The sequence below is a fragment of the Ochotona curzoniae genome, unplaced genomic scaffold (genome assembly GCF_017591425.1).
Source record: "Ochotona curzoniae isolate NIBS_2020 unplaced genomic scaffold, NIBS_Ocur_1.0 scaffold_3890, whole genome shotgun sequence".
Taxonomy (NCBI): domain Eukaryota; kingdom Metazoa; phylum Chordata; class Mammalia; order Lagomorpha; family Ochotonidae; genus Ochotona; species Ochotona curzoniae.
Genome location: NW_024467115.1, coordinates 9,613,778 through 9,634,461, shown reverse-complemented (window position 1 = coordinate 9,634,461; position 20,684 = coordinate 9,613,778). Strand labels below are relative to the sequence as shown.

General features: G+C 36.6%; 1 protein-coding gene across 8 annotated transcripts in view; it reads left to right on the top strand.

Moving 5' to 3' along the window:
* THEMIS (thymocyte selection associated) overlaps positions 1 to 20,684 on the top strand; it is a 191,816-nt gene that overhangs the window by 59,095 nt on the left and 112,037 nt on the right. For all 8 annotated transcript variants that reach the window (XR_005882165.1, XM_040965566.1, XM_040965563.1 and 5 more), the window contains exon 3: positions 11,462 to 11,920. Coding sequence is in view for 7 of the 8 variants with exons in the window: in XM_040965566.1 (XP_040821500.1) it covers positions 11,462 to 11,920 (459 nt within the window). In the remaining variant the exon portion in view is untranslated. The remainder of the gene's footprint in view (positions 1 to 11,461; positions 11,921 to 20,684) is intronic.

Here is a 20,684-nt window from a genome sequence, read left to right as displayed (position 1 = left end):
GTAGGCTTCAGTGGCCACTGTGGAAGTCAGTACTGAAAGTGCTAAGTCAACTGAAAATGGTTCTTCCATATGACCCAGCAATTCCACTTCTGGGAATATATCTGATGAAAGTGAAATCGGCATATGAGAAAATGACCTGCAACACTATATTTATAGAAGCAAAATTCATAATGATGAAGACAGGAAAACAACCTAGATTGAAAGAGGAACGGATAAATAAACAGTGGTGCATCTACTCCAAGGAATACTGCTCATCCATTAAAAAGAATGAAATTCTTCCATCTTCAACTAAAGGGCCCCAACTAGACTATTATGTACAGTGAAGTAAGTCAATCCGGATAGGACAAATACTATATGTTCTCTCTGATACAAGGCAACCTTCATGCAAAATACACGATAAATAGATATATAGGCTAAAATGTATGAACATATATTCAGATCCATGAGCTGTATAAGGGAGACTAGCATATGTGGAAGTGAAAATACATTGCTGTATGCATCTCTGCTTCTAAACAAAAAAGGGACTCCCACAAAACTGTATGCCTTGAGAATATGGTAATAGATTTTTCACCATTGCCAATACCTACAATGACATGGTATGTCTAAACAGCAGGATATTAGGCTTGTGACTGATGCTGAAGGACTATTATTGTGACAATACAGGGGGGGGATGGTGTGTAGTGGGGAGAATGAGGAGGGATGAAGGGCAGGTGGAGGAGGGAATTCATATACCTGCAAAATCGTATGATGGAAATCAATTACAGGAATAAAAATTTTAAAAAATAAACCCAAATCACATTAAAAAATTATACTGCATTGACTATGAAATCTACAAAGAACAGGAGAAATTTAAATGTATGGTGATTTTATTGAAATTAGTTTGGATTCATTAGTCTAGATTAACACAATAACATATTGGGTAATTATTTTTTAAAATTCATTTTAAAGCATGATATAAAGCATAGTTCCATGTTGAAAGACAGAAGTAAAATTCAAATTAATGTATATAGTGGGGCTTCAATCTTGTCAGAAAAATCTTTTCTATATCTATATGCATCAACTTTGAAAAAGACAAAATTGAGCTGAATTAGCTTTGACACAGAATATACATATGCATAGATGTATGTGTGTATATACATGTGGTATAAAGTCAAAAAAAGGCTAAATTCCTGGGTGTGTTTTAGCACTTCAGTCTTTGAATTGCCCTATCTGTGAAGTTGGGAAACACTACCTCTTGAAATTCTAGTGAGAATTAAGTGAGCCAAATAAGATGGTCAGTAAGTACTTACTACAAATGCTTTGTAACAAGTACTCAATGATCACTAGTTATTGTTATACTCATTGTTAGCATGTTTTAAATATTTAGAAGACTGCTCTTTCATAAGATCAGCATAAGCAAGCTTAAATACTCTTTTTACATCAGCTTTATTTTCTTCATGAGGAATGTAGGGGTATTTTTGACTTTGCAGCAGTGGGTAGGTGTTGAGGATATGGTAAGTTTTTATTTTTGTCCAATATTTTCAGTTGACTTTTAAAAATACTTCACTGGGAAGTCTGAGATAGTTGTGCTTGGGGCTACTGGATGGTCAATATTTAAACCCTTCTTCAGACAGAAATCAGAGATCATAGCACTTTGTTCATTTCTAATGTCTAAAGAGATCAACAACAAAAAGCAAGTTTAGTGTCTCTGGTCTTTTACACAGGCTACTCTGGCTTGTGCATGAATATTTTGAGACCGTGTTCTCTAAGAGGTACCTGCAAATGCCTGAAATAGCTTATTTCAAAACTATTCAGGCACTTGTGTTGACCAAGTGCCTGGTCAGGTCCCTTGGTGAAGGCTGTTGGGAGGACCATGAGCTGCTTTCCTGATAGCATCTCCTGGGATAGTGACAAGCACCAGATTCAAGATCACATTTCCAAACTCATGTTATTGCAATTAGTTTTCTTGCCCAGCAATATGGAATCTAAATATGTGTTTAGAGAGAAATTTTTCCTTTCTTATTTGCTGGAGAACTTAGAAAAAAAATCTGTATTCTTTATCTTGCAAATTGAAATCTGTTTAAATCATAAACTCTGAAATCTATTTAAAACTTATGATTACATCAGAAATTGTACCTCATCCTAATTTGAATTTAATGTAAACTGACTTTTTATTGCTTTGTATAACCATGGGTAGCAGGTTTTTTTTTTCTTTAATTTGCATGGTAAAAATCAGCAAAGATGTCAGACGAAGCACAACATTATAAGGAAACACCGCAGCATATGTTGACAGTTAGAAAAGAATTGCTGCTGTTTTCACCCTTCACACCAGAATAATTTTTTCAATATTTACCTCCCATGTGTCGAGAGGGAAACATATGGGGCTTTACATAATCATAAGCATAAACAGGTGGCTACTTAGGTACATTTAATTTGCAAACAACATCAATGCTGAGCAGCACAATCAGCTCCACATGGCTCCCAAACTCTTTCCACTAACATTCCATTAGCAAAATTAAGATCATTAAAATAGAGGGAGGGTATACTCCTCCAACAATTGGCTTCAGCTACCTTTCAAAGTCATGAATAAAACACATTTTCAAAAATGCTAAGGCATTTTGCTGTTTCTTCTGTTCAAGGGAGTGTCAGTCATTGTGTATGTCTACCTTGTGAATAACCCACAGCAGCGCAATATTTGCATTTGAAATGTGCTTACATCTTTTATTCTTCCTATATAGTAATCTGCTCATTATGGGCAAGAAATTATAGTAGTTAAACTGTGGGTAAAAAGTCAAAGCATGGGGTCAGACCAAGTCCTTTAAGAAACCTGGAAATACTTCTCTGAAGGCAGACCACCTGAGGAGGTCACCTGAGGTTTACTTTCACATCAAAACACTCAGCCAGAATCTGGGGAAATGATCATTACTGGGAATTTTTGCTCAATCTTTACTAGATGCTGAGCTCTGGATTCTGTACACATTGTTTCTTATTTGGTCTAGGTTAGAATATCTAGTTTGCTTTCTTTGGATCAAAATCCATAGGTATGAATCACTGTAACCTTACAATTAACCTGCAATGGCTTACAATCCCGAAATGAAATAAAATGAGGAACATGGTAGCTACTGTTTTTCTGTTGGCTTCTTTTTATTTACTTATTTATTTGTTTTTGCTGCTTGCTATGTGCTCCAGCAATCTTACAAGTAGTAATTCAATCACTGTGGTGATGGTTTTCCTCATTTTATAGAAAGCAGAGTGCAGGCCTGAGCATTTCGATCTTGGTTATGTTGACAGAGAAGCTCTGGCTAGAGCTGAAAATTGTGCTATCTTAGTCAACAGTTCATTCTGTTAACCAGTCTGCTATGCCGCTGGGACAGTCTTTCTACCTGGAACCTGAAAATTTGACTTTTCAAGGGCCAGGAATAGCAAAGCTATGGTAGTTTTAAAGATCCTTCTACCCAAAGTTAAGGAGGGATTTTAGGGTCCCGGAGGTCCATGCAGTCTAAGGACCCTTTGTTTGCTTTGAAATACCAGCACTCTGCAGGATTGAGAGGGGCCCAAGGAGCCATTTTTTCACCAAGGATTATGAAAAGAGTAAATTCCAATGTCTACTTCCCAATTCCTGAGTCTATTACTCAAGCTCACTGCTTGGGAGAAAGGCAGTTTTAACATGAGCTATATAGACAGTCATATATTGATAACCTAAGGGAGCTTTAGGGATAGATATTAGGCTGTAGCAAATGATTCCAATAACTAACATAAATGTCAATTATTTGCTAAATATTTCAGTTGTGTTCAGTGGTACAGTCACTTCTTTTAAGAAGCTTAGTTACTGTTGGGGAAGAAGTCTTTTTTTTTCTTCTATGCGACAAGTGAAATAAAGAAGTAATCATGAATTTCAAGGCTTCTTGCTGAAAAACATAGAAAAGTTTAATAACTTTACAGATATCTTATAATCAATTATTTATGGAAAAGCATTCAAACATAAAAATTCGTCAACCTTATAGTCTCACCTAGCATTTAATAAACTTGGTCTCCATCCTTGATATATCTTCTTTCTTCCAAAATTCTCTAGTAAATCATTATGCCACATTTTCCTTTATGTCTCATTTTGGAGACTCTACTATGAAGACTGTTGGACTTAATCACTAGATTATAATGTTCAATAATTGTAAAATTGATGAGAAATTAGGTGAATTTTGTCACAGTTGGAATATTATTTTTGCATAACCTAATACTTTGCTAGAGGATTTTGAGTTTTTTTTTTTTTTTTTTTTTTTGCTTTGGTTGATCATTTAATACACACTATTTCAATCTGCAATTGATCAGAAATGGTTGGGCTAGAATTTCCAGTTGAAAACAGGATTTAGGGTAAAACATAGTTTGGCAGAATTGTTTTGGTAATGTAGCCAGATTAAAAAGTAGAAAGCAAAAAGTGAGAATATAGGTATGAAAATATCATGGGGATGATTAGCAATGTAATTGCAGGCCAAAGTATGATTTCTTTCCAAGAGACAAAAATTTTTAGAGAATTGTGTTTCACTGTTGAGGAGATAAGATACCTATGGACAAAATTACATGCAGAATTATTTGTCTCCAAATCTTCTTCATATACCTCAAGCCATTAAATATTGTTAAGCATGTATATACATAAACATACACAAATACATAAACATAATATATTAGTCTATTATAATATACAATGTATATTTAGAATAATGTATTCTTGTTCATGTATATCTGACTTATCTATGCCTGTATCTCAGTGGTAAATACAAAAAAAAGAATATTCATATTTTGACAGTTTTGGTGTATTTGAAAGATTTAAACAAATTCATAATCTAGAATATCATTATTTTCTTCCTAATGTGGTTAAAGAAAACTTCAGTGATAGTAGAAATTGCAACTCATTTGTTTTTTATTATTAACTTATGTTTGTATTTTATGATTTTAATACATCATTGCAATGCAGGAAATGGTTAGTCATTTATTCATTTTTATGACAATCACTTTGTTTTAAAATATGGTAATATATTCTGGAAACACAAGTAAGACCAAATGACCCGAAGCACAAAAAAATACATGAACTTGGATAGGGTGCACAGTTAAACTCTTTCCCTAATATTATGCCCAGGTCAAGGGATTTAACTTCCTCTATAAAGACATAGGGACAATTACTAATCAATGCCTTCAATGTCAGTGAAATTCATTCTTATGTTGTTAAATTTAAATGTTCATTATGTTTTTGCTATGAAAAGGAAGGCAGACTCCCACCTTGAAAGCACAACTGTTAACTGAAATATGGTCAATTTATGATTTACAAAAATAATTAAAAGTTAGAATATTTTATTCTGATGAAACCCTTGGGCTTTAAAGACATAAAGGCCTATTCAAATTCTTATGAGTTTGTGGTGAAATAGTTTATAACATCTCTGAATTGTCATGTCCTCACATATTAAATATTTGTGTTTTTGTTTTTCAAATGACTACCTTGTAGTTCTGTTTGGAAAATTAAACTGTAACATACTTATAAATGTTTGGCATATTCTAAGTTGCTAATATTTTAATAACTCTAAATTTGATTAATTTTGCAGTTGGACTGCAACATTCACTTCAAGATTTCTAATTTCAGAGATGAAGAAAAAGTATTTTGTTCAAACTGTGTAATTAAATTATAACTTAGACTAGGTAAAAAATTATGATTGCATGTTATGTATCTAAATGTTTATATATAATATGATACATAGCAGAAATTTTAATTTTAAAATTACTTCCTATTTATGTATAAATTGATGAGGAAGAAGGAGTACAATGCAGGAAAAAGTTGATAAGCATAACCTTCATACTCTGCTCCAAGGAATGACTACTGCTCTTACTACACTGGAGGTTTCAGAAAGGCTGCTCCATGCAAATAGAGGTCCATGAACTGTAGAAAATATACTGAAACCTAGAATAAATATGTTGTTTTTGTGAACAATGATCATAAAAGTTTATGTGTAATAGGGAGGCAGAATTCAATACAGATCTTTCACCTGGGTAGTGGGTGTGGATGTCTGCCAGGGTGTTTGCTGGGATACACATTGACAGGAAGCTGAAAGAAGAGTCAGGACTACAACACAGGTGATTATCTCCTTATTGTTTTATAAGAAATGTTATATTTCTTATGTAGTTTCTCTGATTTTTTAAAAATCTTTCTTATTTATTATTATTATTATCATTTTATGATACAGTTTGATAGGCCCTGGGATTTCCCTTTCCCTCCCTAATTCAACAACCTCCCCATAGAGTTCCCCTATATCATTAATGAAGTATAGTTCTTCATACACAGTCATATGTCTGTCATTGAGGGCATGGACAATGGCAGAGTCCAGCATCCTACTGTCAAGATATTATAAACAGTTTCATTGTAAGTACATCTTAGTCTGAAAGTTGAGATGCATTCTACATTGTATCATCACATCTACATATGTTAGTCTTCATTTCACAATTACTATATATCCCCTTAAATGAAAAGTCACAATACAAAATCAACAATGTAAGAACAATAGATATTTACAATGCCATGAAGTTAAATAACATGTTACTAGATGAGTCTCCATTACACAGCTACTATACATCCCCATTAATGGAAATCGACAAAACAAAATCAACAACAGGAAGAAAAAGAAATTAACAACACCAAGAAGTTAAACAACGCTACTGAATGACTAATGTGTTGTTGAGGAAATGAAAAAGAAAATCAAGAATCTCCTTGAAGAAAATGATGCTACTGTATGATCTATGAGTCACTGAAGAACTTAATCAGAATAAAGTGTTCGGAAGAGATGAAACTAACAACAAAAATATCAAAATCCATGCAATATATCTTCGCTGATTTTTGTTGGTGAAGTGTGTCTCTTCTAGACAATAAGTAGATGTTGTTTTGTTTTTTTAATCCAGTCTGCTAATCTATGATGTTTGATTGAGCTTAAGCCATTTACATTCAGAGTTCAACATGTATGGGTGGTAGCTTGGTCCTGTCATTTTAGGAATCGGTTGTTCATTGGTTTAGTCTTCTGTTGTCATTTTATTGGGATGTTCTTCCTGTTTGCCTTTGGTTTTGTTGGGTGCTATTCCTCTTCCCTGTCAAGAGAACATCTTGAAGTATCCTTTGTAGGGCAGGCTTGACAGAGGCAAATTCTTGTAACTTTTCTTGAATGTGGAAGAATTTTATTTCATTTTCAAAGACAAAAGAAAGCTTTGCTGGATATGTTATCCTAGGCCCACAATGTTTTTCTTTTAGAATCTGGAATAGGTCACTCCATTCTCTTCTTGCCCGTAGAGTTTCCTGTGAGAGATCTCCTGTGAGTTTAATTGGCAATCTTCTATATGTCAATTGATTTTGTTCACTTGCACATTTAAGGATCTTTTTCTTATGTTCAATTGAAGAGAGCTTGATGATCGTGTGTCTTGGTGAAGATCGCTTTTGATCAAGCCTGTTGGGAGTTCTGTGCTCCTCCTGGATGTTGCTTCCCAATTCTTTCTCTAGATAAGGGAAATTTCCCTTCATTATTTCATTAAATACATTTGCAAATTCAGTTTCTCTTTCTGCACCTTCTGGGACTCCCATAACTCATATTTGGCCTCTTAACAGTGTCTTTCGATTCTTGAATACTTTTTTGGCCTGACCTAGCTCTGCTTCCAGCATTTTGTTTGCTTCCCCCTGATGACAGGAAATGTCTGCCAATTCTGAGATTCTTTCTTGTGCTTGCTTCATTCTACTTTGTAGACTCTCCATTACACTTTTAATTTGCTCTACTGTGTTCTTAATTTTCGATATATCAGTCTTGATTTGCTTTATTGATGATATTTCCTGTTTAACACATTCCTTAAGTTCTTTGAACTCCTGTATGTGTTTCTCATTTTTGATAGAAGCTTTAAAATGAGTTTTCTTAATTCTGTGTCCCCATTTTCTTAATGTCTTCCTCAGTTAACTCTGAGGTTGGCAAAGGGATTTGCTCCTTTGCAGGGGAGTTTTCAGTAATATGCATTGTGCTTCTGTCTCTTCTTCTTTTGTTCTTGGTCTTTGTACTTCTAAGTATCAGATTCTTCTTCTTGGCGCAGGTTTCTAAGCTGTGTTACCCACAGATCTACAGTTTGATTTTACTTATTGCAGTTGGTACACAGCTCTTTGCTTATAGCCAATTGTGCCACTCTCTCGAGGAAGTTCCAAGTCTGGGTTCTTAAGATAGATTTCCACTGTGGTCTCCGTAGTCCCAACCCGTGGCTCCACCTACTGTAACACCATGCTGAGGGTGTACTGTTGTCTCCTCAACCTTTCTCTCACTTCCAGTTGGAGCAGATTCCAGAATTAGGGAGATACCAGCTACCTTATATTGCTAGGTTGTTGGTGGCACTGATCTTGTTGGAACCTGCTGATCATTAGGTCCGGGTACTACAAAGACCTACTTTGACCCATACAATGCCACAGTTGGTATTATCTTCCTGTGGGACCAGTGCAACCCACTGAACTCTGTGAGTTCTCGGGAACTCAGCACATGTGCAATTCACTGTTGTTCCCTGCAGTCTTAAAACTTTTGCCACAGTGTAGAAAATGGCACCTGACATGCCACTACTAGAGTTCTTGATCTGCTGGCTATCAGGTCTGAGGGCTACCCAGACCTGTTTTGGGTAGTACCTGTAGGATGCCACGTTGATGCAGTTCACTGAGTCAGAAAAGAGTTCACTCCCATCTCAGCATATGCTCCGTTCTTTCCCTTGCCTTTATCTCCTTAAGCAAAATGGCGCTCAATTCAGTTCTAGAGGGCTGACTGGGCTATGAAATCCACCCTGTTCTTGCACTGCCCATCTGGGATCTGCTGCTCTGTCTCTGCTCCTGGTCAAATCAAACAGACCAGCAGAATGGATAGTTCCTTGTCTGCATTCACCTCCCAAAATCGCAGTGAAAGTGCCTTCCTACCTGGCTGCTGGTGGAGTTTAGATCACCTTTAGCTGAATGCTGTTGGAGTATCAGTCACTGCAACACCATACCTTTGTTTTTGCTACTTTCTTTTGTCTGTCAGTCTCCAGGTACCGCTCTGCTGTTGCTTTGTCCTCTCCTATTTCCTGGAATATGTCCTCTCTGCTTCATCCTGATTAAATGTTTCTCTGTCTGTTTAAATATGTCCTTACCCTATTCTGCCATCTTGATTCTCCCATTTTCTCCTAATTTAAAAATAATTACAAAATCTATTAATAGTTAATAATTCAAGGTGAAAATAGATAATTTTTCCTCCTTTTTGTAACATAACGATTGTATATTGTATAAAAACTGGCCCATTTTTCTAACTGTTGTAATTACTACACTCCTAAAATGTGCTTTGTTTTTCTTTAGAGGCATAATAAAACATATTTCCCCTAGTATATAGCTATTAAAATCTTTGTGAAAAAAGAAAGGAGTCATTGATTAAATTTAGAGTTGATCAATTCCAGTGGTGTGTTAGTTTATATTTGACATCTTTTATTGTGAAATGGAAATTCCATAATCATGTCACATTAGAAAAGAATTTGTGTTAGTTTTATAATACTAAGTAGCTGTTTAGAAGGAGATGCTCTAGGGACTGGCTACAATGGTATGTGAGGCAGTAATCAAATACTTTTGGCTGTATCCTTACACCTAGCATGCTAACTCAGGAACTTCCTGGAAAAGTAGGAAAATACACCAGCAAAACATACAGTTGCATGGCTACATTTTTCTTTCAATAGAGACATTCAACAAGACAACTCTGAAGATTATGATTAGTTTGAAATAATGGTGGCCCTTAGGGTGTCAGTATTTTTTCTACTTGATAATATTTTAGGACTTTTATTACCTTACATGATTTCCATTCCCCAAGAAAGCTGAATTAATCCTTCTGTGACTTATGATATCAATAAAGCTAGTAGAAGTAAAACTACATGCTTTTAGTTTATTGTAAAAGCCTTACCATAAAGTAGAAACCTTTTCTGAAATTCTAGGTAGCTAGAAACTCGGTTCACAAAAATTACTATATTATCTGTACCCTGACAATGATTGAGAAGCTACAGAAATAAATCTTCAGACACAGACAAATGAGATTAATTATGCAGGTACCCCAGCCCAACCTCAACATATTCAGATACATATATAAAAAGAAACTTTTGTTGGATTTTCTGAAATATAAGATACAACAAAATGAGCAATTCATTCAAAGTAAATGTTTCTCTTATTGTCTTTAAGCACATCACTCAACAAATTATATTTTTCCTTTTTAAAGTTTTTAGGGTACATTGCATATGCTACCTTATTAAATTCTTATCAAGATGGCATCACTCACACACTTTTCCTCCCAGGAAGTTATTGTCTGAAAATAACCTTTTTTTGTGTGTGTGTGCATAAGCAAAAGGAGTTAATGGGCCCACACAGTAACCTAATGGCTAAAGTCCTTACCTTGCACACACCAGGATCCCATATGGGCGCTGGTTCTAACCCTGGTAGCCCTGCTTCCCATCCAGCTCACTGCTTGTGGCGTGGGAAAGCAGTCCAAGATAGCCCAAAACCTTTGGACCCTGCACTCACGTGGGAAACCCAGAAGTTTGTGGTTGCTGGTTTCAGATTGGTGTGGCTCTGACCACTGCGGCCACTTGAGGAGTGAATCAGCAGACGGAGGATTTTCCTCTGTTTCATCCTTTCTGTATATCTGACTTTCAAAAAAAAAATAGAGTTAACAAAAGGTCTTTAATTCATACTCCAAAATGTACATAAAAGTTGTTATAATTTGGTTAATAATAATTTGGAATATATTGATTAGAACACATGTTTATGTGATTTCTGGGCTGTATCAGGTTTTAAGGTTTTTTTTTTTTAATTTTTCTGTAGAAAAAAAGCAGATTTTTTCTTTGTTCTTATTTTTTTCTGGAATTTTTAAAAAATTTACTTGTTAAATTCCCAAAAGGGATTTAAAAGTTAGTATATCCATAAAATGCACAATTATTTTAAGCAAATTCCCAATTTTGTGTCCAATCATCATTTTCTACTACTCAGTTCCAACTGCATAGCTTTATAATCATTATTCTGTTGTGAACCAATTTCCTTCTGAAATATTTCTTGTTTTTATACTTAGGGACTACAAATTGTTCTGATATAATTTACTCATTTAAAAAATATAAGTTAAAAAATGTGGTCTTGAGAGATTAAATGTCTTGCTTGGTGGCATCGCATTGAAATAGCTCATTTCCAAGAGCCAAATGTTTTCGATTTCCAGAGATGCCCCCCTTTTCTCTATGTTACCTGATCTGATGATAATAATTTGAAAATAATATGTTAACATTTTATCTAAAGGAATTCAGATTAATGCAAATATCAACAATCATCAAAAAGAAATTTTACTTGAAAAGTTCTGTAATAGTTATTTAATGCCTCTCTTATTGTGCTTTTCCTATCATAATTTTTTGTGGTAAGAATTTAATATATAACATTTTTTCTTAGGCCTTTTTAAGATTGTGGCTGATAAAACTCCATATGCTTCCGTGGAAGAAATTACTAGAACCATTAAAATTGGACCAAGTCGATTAGGACATCCTTGTTTCTATCATCAGAAGAATATAAAACTAGAAAATTTCACCATAAAGCAGGGTGAGCAAATCATGTTCAATTCAGTCGAAGAGATTAATGGAAAAATAGTGGTGAACTGTGGAGTAGTAAGGAAGCATCAAAATCACTCCTTCACTCTGCCTTTGTCCAAAGAAGGAGAATTTTATGAGTGTGAAGATGAACATATTTATACTCTAAAAGAAATTGTTGGATGGAAGATTCCCAAGAACAGAGCACGAATTGTGAAGCTTACAGATATTTCAAATAAGTGGGATTCAACAAACCCACTGCCTGAAGATTTTCGTGGTGCTCTGATTCTCAAGCCTGTTTATGAAATTCAAGCTGTGATGAAATGTAAGTATGCATGCACTGAGATGAATGCTTTATGAAAATAAACATTATGGCGTTTGGACAACAGGAATGTTTTAGAGTTTAAATAATGGGGTTCTGTTCCTGCTTCACCCGTTAAGCAATGGGGAGTCAGGTTCTCCACATACAAATTATCGATAATCCCTGTACGAGAATTCAGACAAAAAGTGATTTTAAATTTAATTATTTGGAAGGGGGAGTGAAAGAAAAAGAGACAGGCAGCCAGAGATGTTTGGATGGACCCTGATTTACTCTCTGAATGCTTGCAGCAGCTGGGACTGGGCTGGATGGGACTCAGGAGCATGGAATTCAATCCTCATTTCCTATGTGTGTGGTAGGAACCCAACTCAATGGATCCTGTTCTTCTGACCCCCCTGTGTCGATCCTAGCAGGAAGCTGGAATCAAAACCTGATCCAGAGCTTCAAGTATCTGATAGGAAATGTGGTACACCCAACAATGTTTTATCTACAGTAGCAAATACCTACCACTTCTTTTGGAATTTTGATGTGTTTCTCCCGCATCTTTCATCTTCTTGTATGCATTGCCTTTGAGAGATTAGTCCTATTCTGAAATTTCCCAATACATTGCTTTGTGGGATGCTGTTCTTTCACTGTGATGCAGTTGTCAATCTGTAAAATAAACTTTGTTACTGGAGTAATGTCTTATATAATGTCCTCTCAATTATATTTTCTGTTATTTCTTCAACTGCCCTTTTTATGTTGAAGGTCACACCTGATTTTCTAGGATTCATTTCTATTTTATGTCTTTTTGCCTCTGGTTTAACACCAGGAAAAAGTTCTTAGTTCCATTTTCAGCTGTTCTATTGACTTCTTAATTTCAGTTTTTGCAGATTTAATTTTCAAGAATTATTTCTTATATCATTTGAAAGGGTTATCCTGTGTTTGTTGTAAGTACACAACACCTTATCTGTGGAAGTGTTTTGCAGCTTATTTAAAGTTTGCTATTGTTCTCAGAAAGTCTCCTTCCAGTGGCCTCATTTAATTTAATTTTTAAAGTTTGTAGTGACATTATTTTAAGTATTTCCACCAAAAGGCCAATGATTATTTTACCCTTTTTTTTTACCTATGTATGTAAGATGCTTTTGAAAAAGTATAAGCAGAACACTATCCACACTCTATGATTTTTTGGTTCCTTCGGAAACGCTGTTTCAATATTTCCCTAAACTCAAATTCTGTGGATCTTTGGCCATGCTCACTTTTGCTGAGTATAATCTTACTACTGAGCTATTACAGCTAATTGAGTAAGGAGCTGGAAGTCTTACCATTTACCTACCAACTCAGATCTTTCTGGTATGTCTTCAGTCCCTTGCTTCTCACCTGCTCACCAAAGCCTAGTGCCTTGATTCTGCTGTTCCATGTATTCTGTTTTCCTGCAGGGAATAGTGCCTGGGTTCCCTACATTAACATGGAGGTATGGTTTTGACTGTTCTTCAGATGGACAAATAATTTTGCTTTTAGTATTCTAGCTGCACTTTCCCTGCCAGAAGGATCATGCCTCTGATTCTCAAGCCTTCTGGTGACTAGAGGGACAAGAAGGACTCATTGGTTTCCATTAACTTAGGAAAATAGCCATTCTTTTTATGTTTTGATAAGTTAATGCCATTCTTCCATTCCATTTCTGTCTTCCTTTTATGAAGAATTCCAAGGGCTGGTTTTATGGTCACAGCAAGTTAAGCTGCCTTTTGCAACACTGTCATCCCATATAGGTAGGTGCTGGTTCAAGTTCCAATTGCTCTACTTGCAGTCTAGCTTCCCGGTAATGTACTTTGGGAAAGCAGCACAGACTGCTTTAAGTGCACCCCTGTGGGCGATGTGGATGAATACCTTGCTCTAGGCCTCAGCCTGCCTGGCCCAACATGGTTTTTGTGACCATTCAGAGAGTGGAATGCAATGAATGATTAATTCTCTCTCTTTCATTGAAACTCTGCCTTTTCAGATAAATAAATCTTGAAAAAAAAGTAAGTGCCTCTTAGATTCATTGAATCCTTTTCTCTTATTTCTTTTTGTTGTTGTTGTTTTCTTCTCTTTATCCTTGTAGCACATTTGAGGGAAGAAAAAGTTGGAAACGTTATATATTTGACTCATAAAGCCTATTACTTACTGATTAAAGAAAAGATTTACTGATTTATTTGAAAGATAAAGTTAGAGAGGAGACACAGTCTATCTTTTACCTGCTGGTTCTTTAACCAAATGGTCCCAGTGGCTGGGCTCGTGTCAGTTTGAAGCTTGGAGTCAGGAGTTTCATCAAGATCTCTCATGCAGGTAGCAAGGGTCAAATATCTGGGTTATCCTCCACTACTTTCCAAGTAGGAACCTAAGTAGGGAGTTGTATTGTAATTGGAGCAGCTGGGACACAAACTAGCATCTATATGGGAGGCCAGCATTGCAGGTGGTGGCTTAATCCTCTAGGCCACAATGTCTCATTACTACCTAAATTAATCCCAGCCTAGAATGTTGCTTAGAATTGCAATAATCTCTCGAAATACTGCATGGTAACACTGCTAAGATAACAAGTATATTCTATTAATTCAATATTTTTATTAAAATGTATCTTTCAATAATTTATAGAAACATAGAAATCATTTCTGCCAGCTCCACAGGTGCTGGGGTGGACATCCCGGGTGGGCCCCATGTCCACGCCTTCCCGTGTGTGCTTGTGTCACGCTGTTGGACATTAAATGACCGCATTTAAAGAAAGCACTACAGTGTAATAAAGGAATGCGCCAACCTGAAAAAAAAGAGTCAATTTCTGATTTTTTTGTTTTTCAAAAGCAGAAATACCCTGCTTCACGGGGGCATAGACAATGGCTGCAAGTAATAATTACAGAGTTCTTGAGATCACAGCAAATGCCTAAAACCCATTTAGTAAATCAGGTACATGAGTGAGTAAAGCTATTAAAATTCCTGTGTACATGAGTTTATGATGTGTAGGATGAAACTTCTGTTTGCTAGCAAAAGTTTTTTCTCATTCACGATATTAGACTTGATTTATTATGGAGACATATTTGTACGTTTAATAGCTAAAGAGACTATTAATTTCATGGCACTCATTGTGATATAAATTTTATTCATAACAGTTTAATCTTTACTAGTGATGATTTTAAAAAATATTTCCATGCAAATACTGTGATGGCATGATATTTAGAACCAGGATGGATGTATTCTTGCCAGCTTCCCTACCATTTTCTTCTTTTAGGCTGCAATCTTACTCTAATAGAAATGTTAAAAAACAAGATGAAGAAGGTACATATTTTCATTGTGTATATAAATATTTTAGTCATCAAATTTTAATGTCTTATCAATATGTTCCAGAAAAATAATGCTTGCATATGATGTGTTATAAATATATAACTCTTTAATGTATAGAACTGGTCTAGTTACAAAATTAATCAATTTTAAATTTATAAGATAAACTGATGTGCTGGAAACTCAGGCTTGAGAGAATGCTAATGCCTTCAGGTACAATATGTTTTTTCTGAGAGAACTTAGGTTTCTTTCCTTTTCCTTAAGGTTTATTTGTTTATACTGGAAAGGCAGAGCCATAGAGAGAGAAGGAGAGACAGAGTGAGAGATCCTTCGTCTGCTGGTTTACTCCGCAAATGGCCACAGTGCCTGCAGTTGGGCCAGTCTGAAGACAGGAGTCATGAGATTCTTCTGGGTCTCCCATTTGGGCATAGGAACCCAAGGACCTGGGTCACCTCTGCTGCTTTCCCTGGCCACAATCAGGTAGCTGAATCAGAAGTGGAGCAGCCAGGACATAAACTGGTGTTCATGTGGGATGCTGGGTCCAACCATAGAGGGAGTCTTTGCCCACTACACCAATGCACTAGCTCCAGATTTTACTTTTAAGACTTCTTAAAATGTGGATGAGCCACAACTGTCTTAGATGGCAGCATTCTTTACTTAAAATGGACTCATTGTAGAGGTTAAATACATACTCAATGCCTTCAAAGCAAACCATACATTATTGTTCAATTAGCCAGGTCATATAGCCTAGTCAAATTGACCACCAGAAACATCAATGGAAAAAAATGTGTAGCTACATCATGTAGTAAGAGAAAATGTGTATACATTTTTATTCTAAACCAGATAAAATGAAAACTTTAGAACTGTCTTGTAGATGAACCCATACCAAATGAAAGCATCTTTGTTATAAACACCTTGTGATTTCTCAATGGGGGTCATGGTGCTTTTTTCTACTACAAAAATATGGGAGAAGTATGAAAGGCAATTTATTTTTCATTTTTAAAAAATTATTTCTTTATTCTCATTGGGATGACAAATATACACAGAGAAGTAGAGATAAAGGTCTTCCATCTGGGTGGGGGAATTAAGATGGTTACTATTATATCTTGACAATAAGATGCTGGACTCTCTGCCATTGTCCATGTCTGCAATGATGGACATATGACTGTGTATAAAGAACTATACTATAGTAATGATATAGGGAAACTCAGTGTAGGGGAAGAGAATTGGGGAGGGGATAAGAGAAATCCCAGGGCCTAGGGAATTGTATCATAAAATGATGACAATAATAATAAATAAATGAAAGATTAAAAAATAAAAGGTCTTCCATCTGGGGCCTGTTGTGGTAGTGTAGTGGCTAAAGTCCTGGCCTTGCATGTGCTGGGATCCCGTATGGGCACCAGTTCATGTCCTGGTGGCCCTGCTTCCCATCCAGCTCCCTGCTAGTGGCCTGGGAAAGCAGCAGAGGAAGGCCCAAAACCTTGGAATCTGCACCTGTATGAGAGACTGGAGGAAGCTCCTGGCTCCTGGCTTTGAACTGGCTGAGTTCTGGCCATTGTGGCCACTTGAGGAGTGAATTAGCACACAGAAGATCTTCCTTTCTGTCTCTCCTCCTCTCTGTACATCTGACTTTCCAATAAAAACAAAAATCTTAAAAAAAAAGAAAAGAAAAAGAAAAAAACAAGCTCTTCCATCTGCTGAAATCACTCCCCATTTGGCTTCAGTGGCAGGAGCTTAGCTGATCTGAAGCCAAGAGCCAGGAACCAGGAGCTTCTTCTTGGTCTTCCACACTGTTGAGGAGACTCAGGGCCTTGGGCTGTTTTCTCTGCTTTCCCAGGTGGTAAGTAGGGAGCTGGAGGGGAATTGGAGTGACTGGGACAAGAACCAGCTCCCACATTGGAGGATTAGCCAATTGGGCCATTGCACTGGGCCAATGGCATTTTCTCTTTTGAGAAAAACCAACAGCATAAACCCCACGGGAGATCCATTTTTAAAAAACAGAAATTCATAATATAAATGCTCTTAAATTGAAATGGAATTAAATTAATGGAAATGACTGAATTACAAAGCGTCCATAAATAATGAAATGATCTTTGAGCAACTAAGAGAGGGGAATGAAGAGTGTGAGTAGTTTTGAGGATTGTGTATTTGGAACTTAAATGACAAAGATATGGGATTTAGAAAGTGAAGTTGTTGGCCCAGCGCAGTAGCCTAGTGGCTAAAGTCCTTGCCTTGCATTTGTCGGGATTTCATATGGGCTCTGATTCCTATCTTGGTAGACCCCTTTCCGTCTAGTTCCCTGCTTGGGGCCTGGAAAGGCAGTCAAGGACTGCCCAAAACCCTTGAGACCCTACACCTGTGGGGGAGACCTGGGAGAGGTTACTGGCTCTTGGCTTCTGATCAGTGCATCTCCTGCCTAAACTTAAGGAGTCAATCAATGGACGGAAAACCTTTTTCTCTGTCTCTCCTCCTCTCTGTGTATCTGACTTTTCAGTAAAAATAAATAAAATTTTTTAAAAAAGTGAAGATGTTAAAGTTACCGTTATTATGCAAAGATAATGAAAACATATATGGAAGTAAACATTTTGTCTTCAGGAAGCAAACACAATGTTTCCAGCAGATTTTCATCCACACACTAGTTTATGCCCAGCTGAATAGAGTACGTTGGATGGATAATATTTTAGAATTGAATACTAGGCAGATATATGCAACAATAGAAAATCTAGCATCCTATTCTCAAGGCATATTTAACAATTCCATTGGAAGTCCATTTTTATTTGGGAGTAGAGGTGTATAATGCATTGTATCTTCAGTCTTTCTTTTTTTAAAGGTTTATTTTTATTATTTTTTCATTGGAAAGGCAGATATACAGAGAGGAGAGACAGAGAGGAAGATCTTCTGTCCGATGATTCACTCCCCAAGTGAGCGCAACGGGCCGATGCTATGCCGATCTGAGGCCAGGAGCCCCTTCCGGGTCTCCCACGCGGGTGCAGGGTCCCAAAGCTTTGGACCATCCTCGACTGCTTTCCCGGGCCACAGGCAGGGAGCTGGAAGGGAAGTGGGGCTGCCGGGATTAGAACCGGCGCCCATATGGGATCCCGGGTGTGCAAGGCGAGGACCTTAACCACTGTGCCACCGCTCCGGGCCCCATGTATCTTCATTCTTGATATACTAGTCTCCATTATACAGTTCATTTAGATGAATATATGTATAGATGTTTACCTATATATCTATTGATCTTGTGTTTTGCCAGAAAGTTGCCTTTTATCAGAGAAAGCATATGATATTTGTCCTTTAGTGATTGGCTTATTTCACTGAGGTTGGTGGCCTCTATTTGGAACCCTTTTGTTGCAAATGGTAGAATTTCATTCTTTTTAATGGCTAAGTAGGGTAATTTCTTCTTGTTGAATGTATCAGTCATTATGTAGTGTCCTTCTTCATCTCTTCTAATATGTTTTATGTCAATCTATACTATCTGATATGGGAATGGCTACCCTAGCTCATTTTTCCTTTCCATTAGTTTACAACATCCTTTTTCATCCTTTCATTTTCAGTTTCAATAGATCATCATTGGTGTGATGTGTCTCCTGAAGGCTACAGTTAATTAGATCTTTTATTTAGATCCAGTGTGGTAATCTGTGACATTTGGTTGATGAATTTAAGTCATTTGCATGCAGGGGTTATATTGATAGGTATTGATTGGACCTGCAATTTTAGCAATGGTCTATTCATTGTTTGATTTAGTCTTCTTTTGTCATTTTATTGTGATGTTCTCCACATTTGCCTTTGGTTTTGGTAGGTGCTATTTCTTTTCTTTAGCTCATCTATACATATCATGTGTAGGGCAGATATAGTAGAGGTGGAATCTTTACAATTTTATTTGCTGTGGAAATATTTTCTTTCATTTTTAAAATCAAAGGAAAAGTTTGCTGGGTAAGGTTTTCTGTGCTGACAATTTTTTCTTTTAGAATCTTAAAAAATTAATCAGTCCATTCTTTTTCAGCCTGTAGAGTTTCTTCCGAGAGGTCAGCTGTGAGTCTGATTAGGGTTATTCTGTAAGTTAATTGATTTTTTCACATGCATTCTTAAGTATCTTTCCTTATGTTCAATTGAAGAGATGTAATTATGATTATAGTGGTAAGAATCACTTTTGGTAGACTCTACTGCTAGTTCTGTGCCCCTCTTGTATTTTTTTCCCCAATCCTTTCTCCATGTTAGAGAAATTCTCAATTATTATTTCATTAAAAACATCTTTTCACCCATCTTTTCTTTCTGTGCCTTCTGGAACTCCCATAACTGCTATGTTTTTGTTTGTTTATTGATGGTGTCCCTTGATTCCTAAATGTTTTCTTAGCTTGATTCACTTCCTCTTACGACTTTTTAATTGTTTCAGCATTATTGCAGGATGCATCTTTTAATTTGAGGATTCTTCTGCTTCACTCATTTTATTGTTCAGCTTTTCCACTGAATTTTTAATTTACTGTAATGTGTTCTTCATTTCTAATAGTTCAGCTTGATTTTGTTTCATTGTTGCTATTTCCTTTGCAACAAATTCCTTAAATTCCTTGAACTCCTGTATGTGCTTCTCGGTGTTTTTAATGTACTTTATAACATTTTCTTTTTTCAAATTTGTCCCTGGGTTCCTAAATGTTTTCCTCAGTTAACTCTGACTCAGTTAACTCCTTTGTAGGGGAGATGTCAGGAACCTTATTCATTGTGCCTTTTGGTCATTGCAAATCTGATTAGTGGATTTTTCTCCTTGGGTCTGGTTTTTAAGCTGTGTTGTGCACAGGTCTACAGGTCAACTTGACTGATCCAGTTCAGTATGGTTTTTTAATTGTCATCACATGTGACACTTCTTCCAGCATGTTTCCTTTCTAGGCTCCCATGCTTGGCTTATATCACGTTCTTTGTAGCCCTGGCTCCATGATCATCATACTTCATCCCCTGAGATCCTGTGCTGTGATTACAATGTTGCCTGCTCAGTCCTTCTCCTGCTCCTAGCTGCAGCAGTACTCAAGATTAAGGAAACACCAGTTGTGACTTCTGGATCACAGATGTCAGTGGTGCCTGTTATACAGAGATTTTTTTTTTCCTTTCTTCTACTTTCTGGAACCTGTTGGCAATTAGGTCTGGGGGGAAACATGGACCAATTTTGAATGGAACTTACTAGGAAGCCAAGTTGATATTGTTTTCCTGATGGGACCATTACAATGCCTTGAGCTGGAGGTGTTTTCTCTCCTGACTTCAGGCATGCACAGTTCACTGTTTTCCTCCCCACCTCCCCCACTATTCTCCCCACATTCCCAGGCTTTTTTCTTAGTACACAAAAAGGTGCCTGATGTGACACTGGTGGGGGTCGGGGCCATGAAATCCACCCAGTTGCTGCACCTGCCTGCTTGGGCTCTGCCTCTCTGCTTCTGCTTGTGGTTGAATTAAACAAATCAAAAGGACCTGCAGATCAATGGCTAGGTTCATCTCT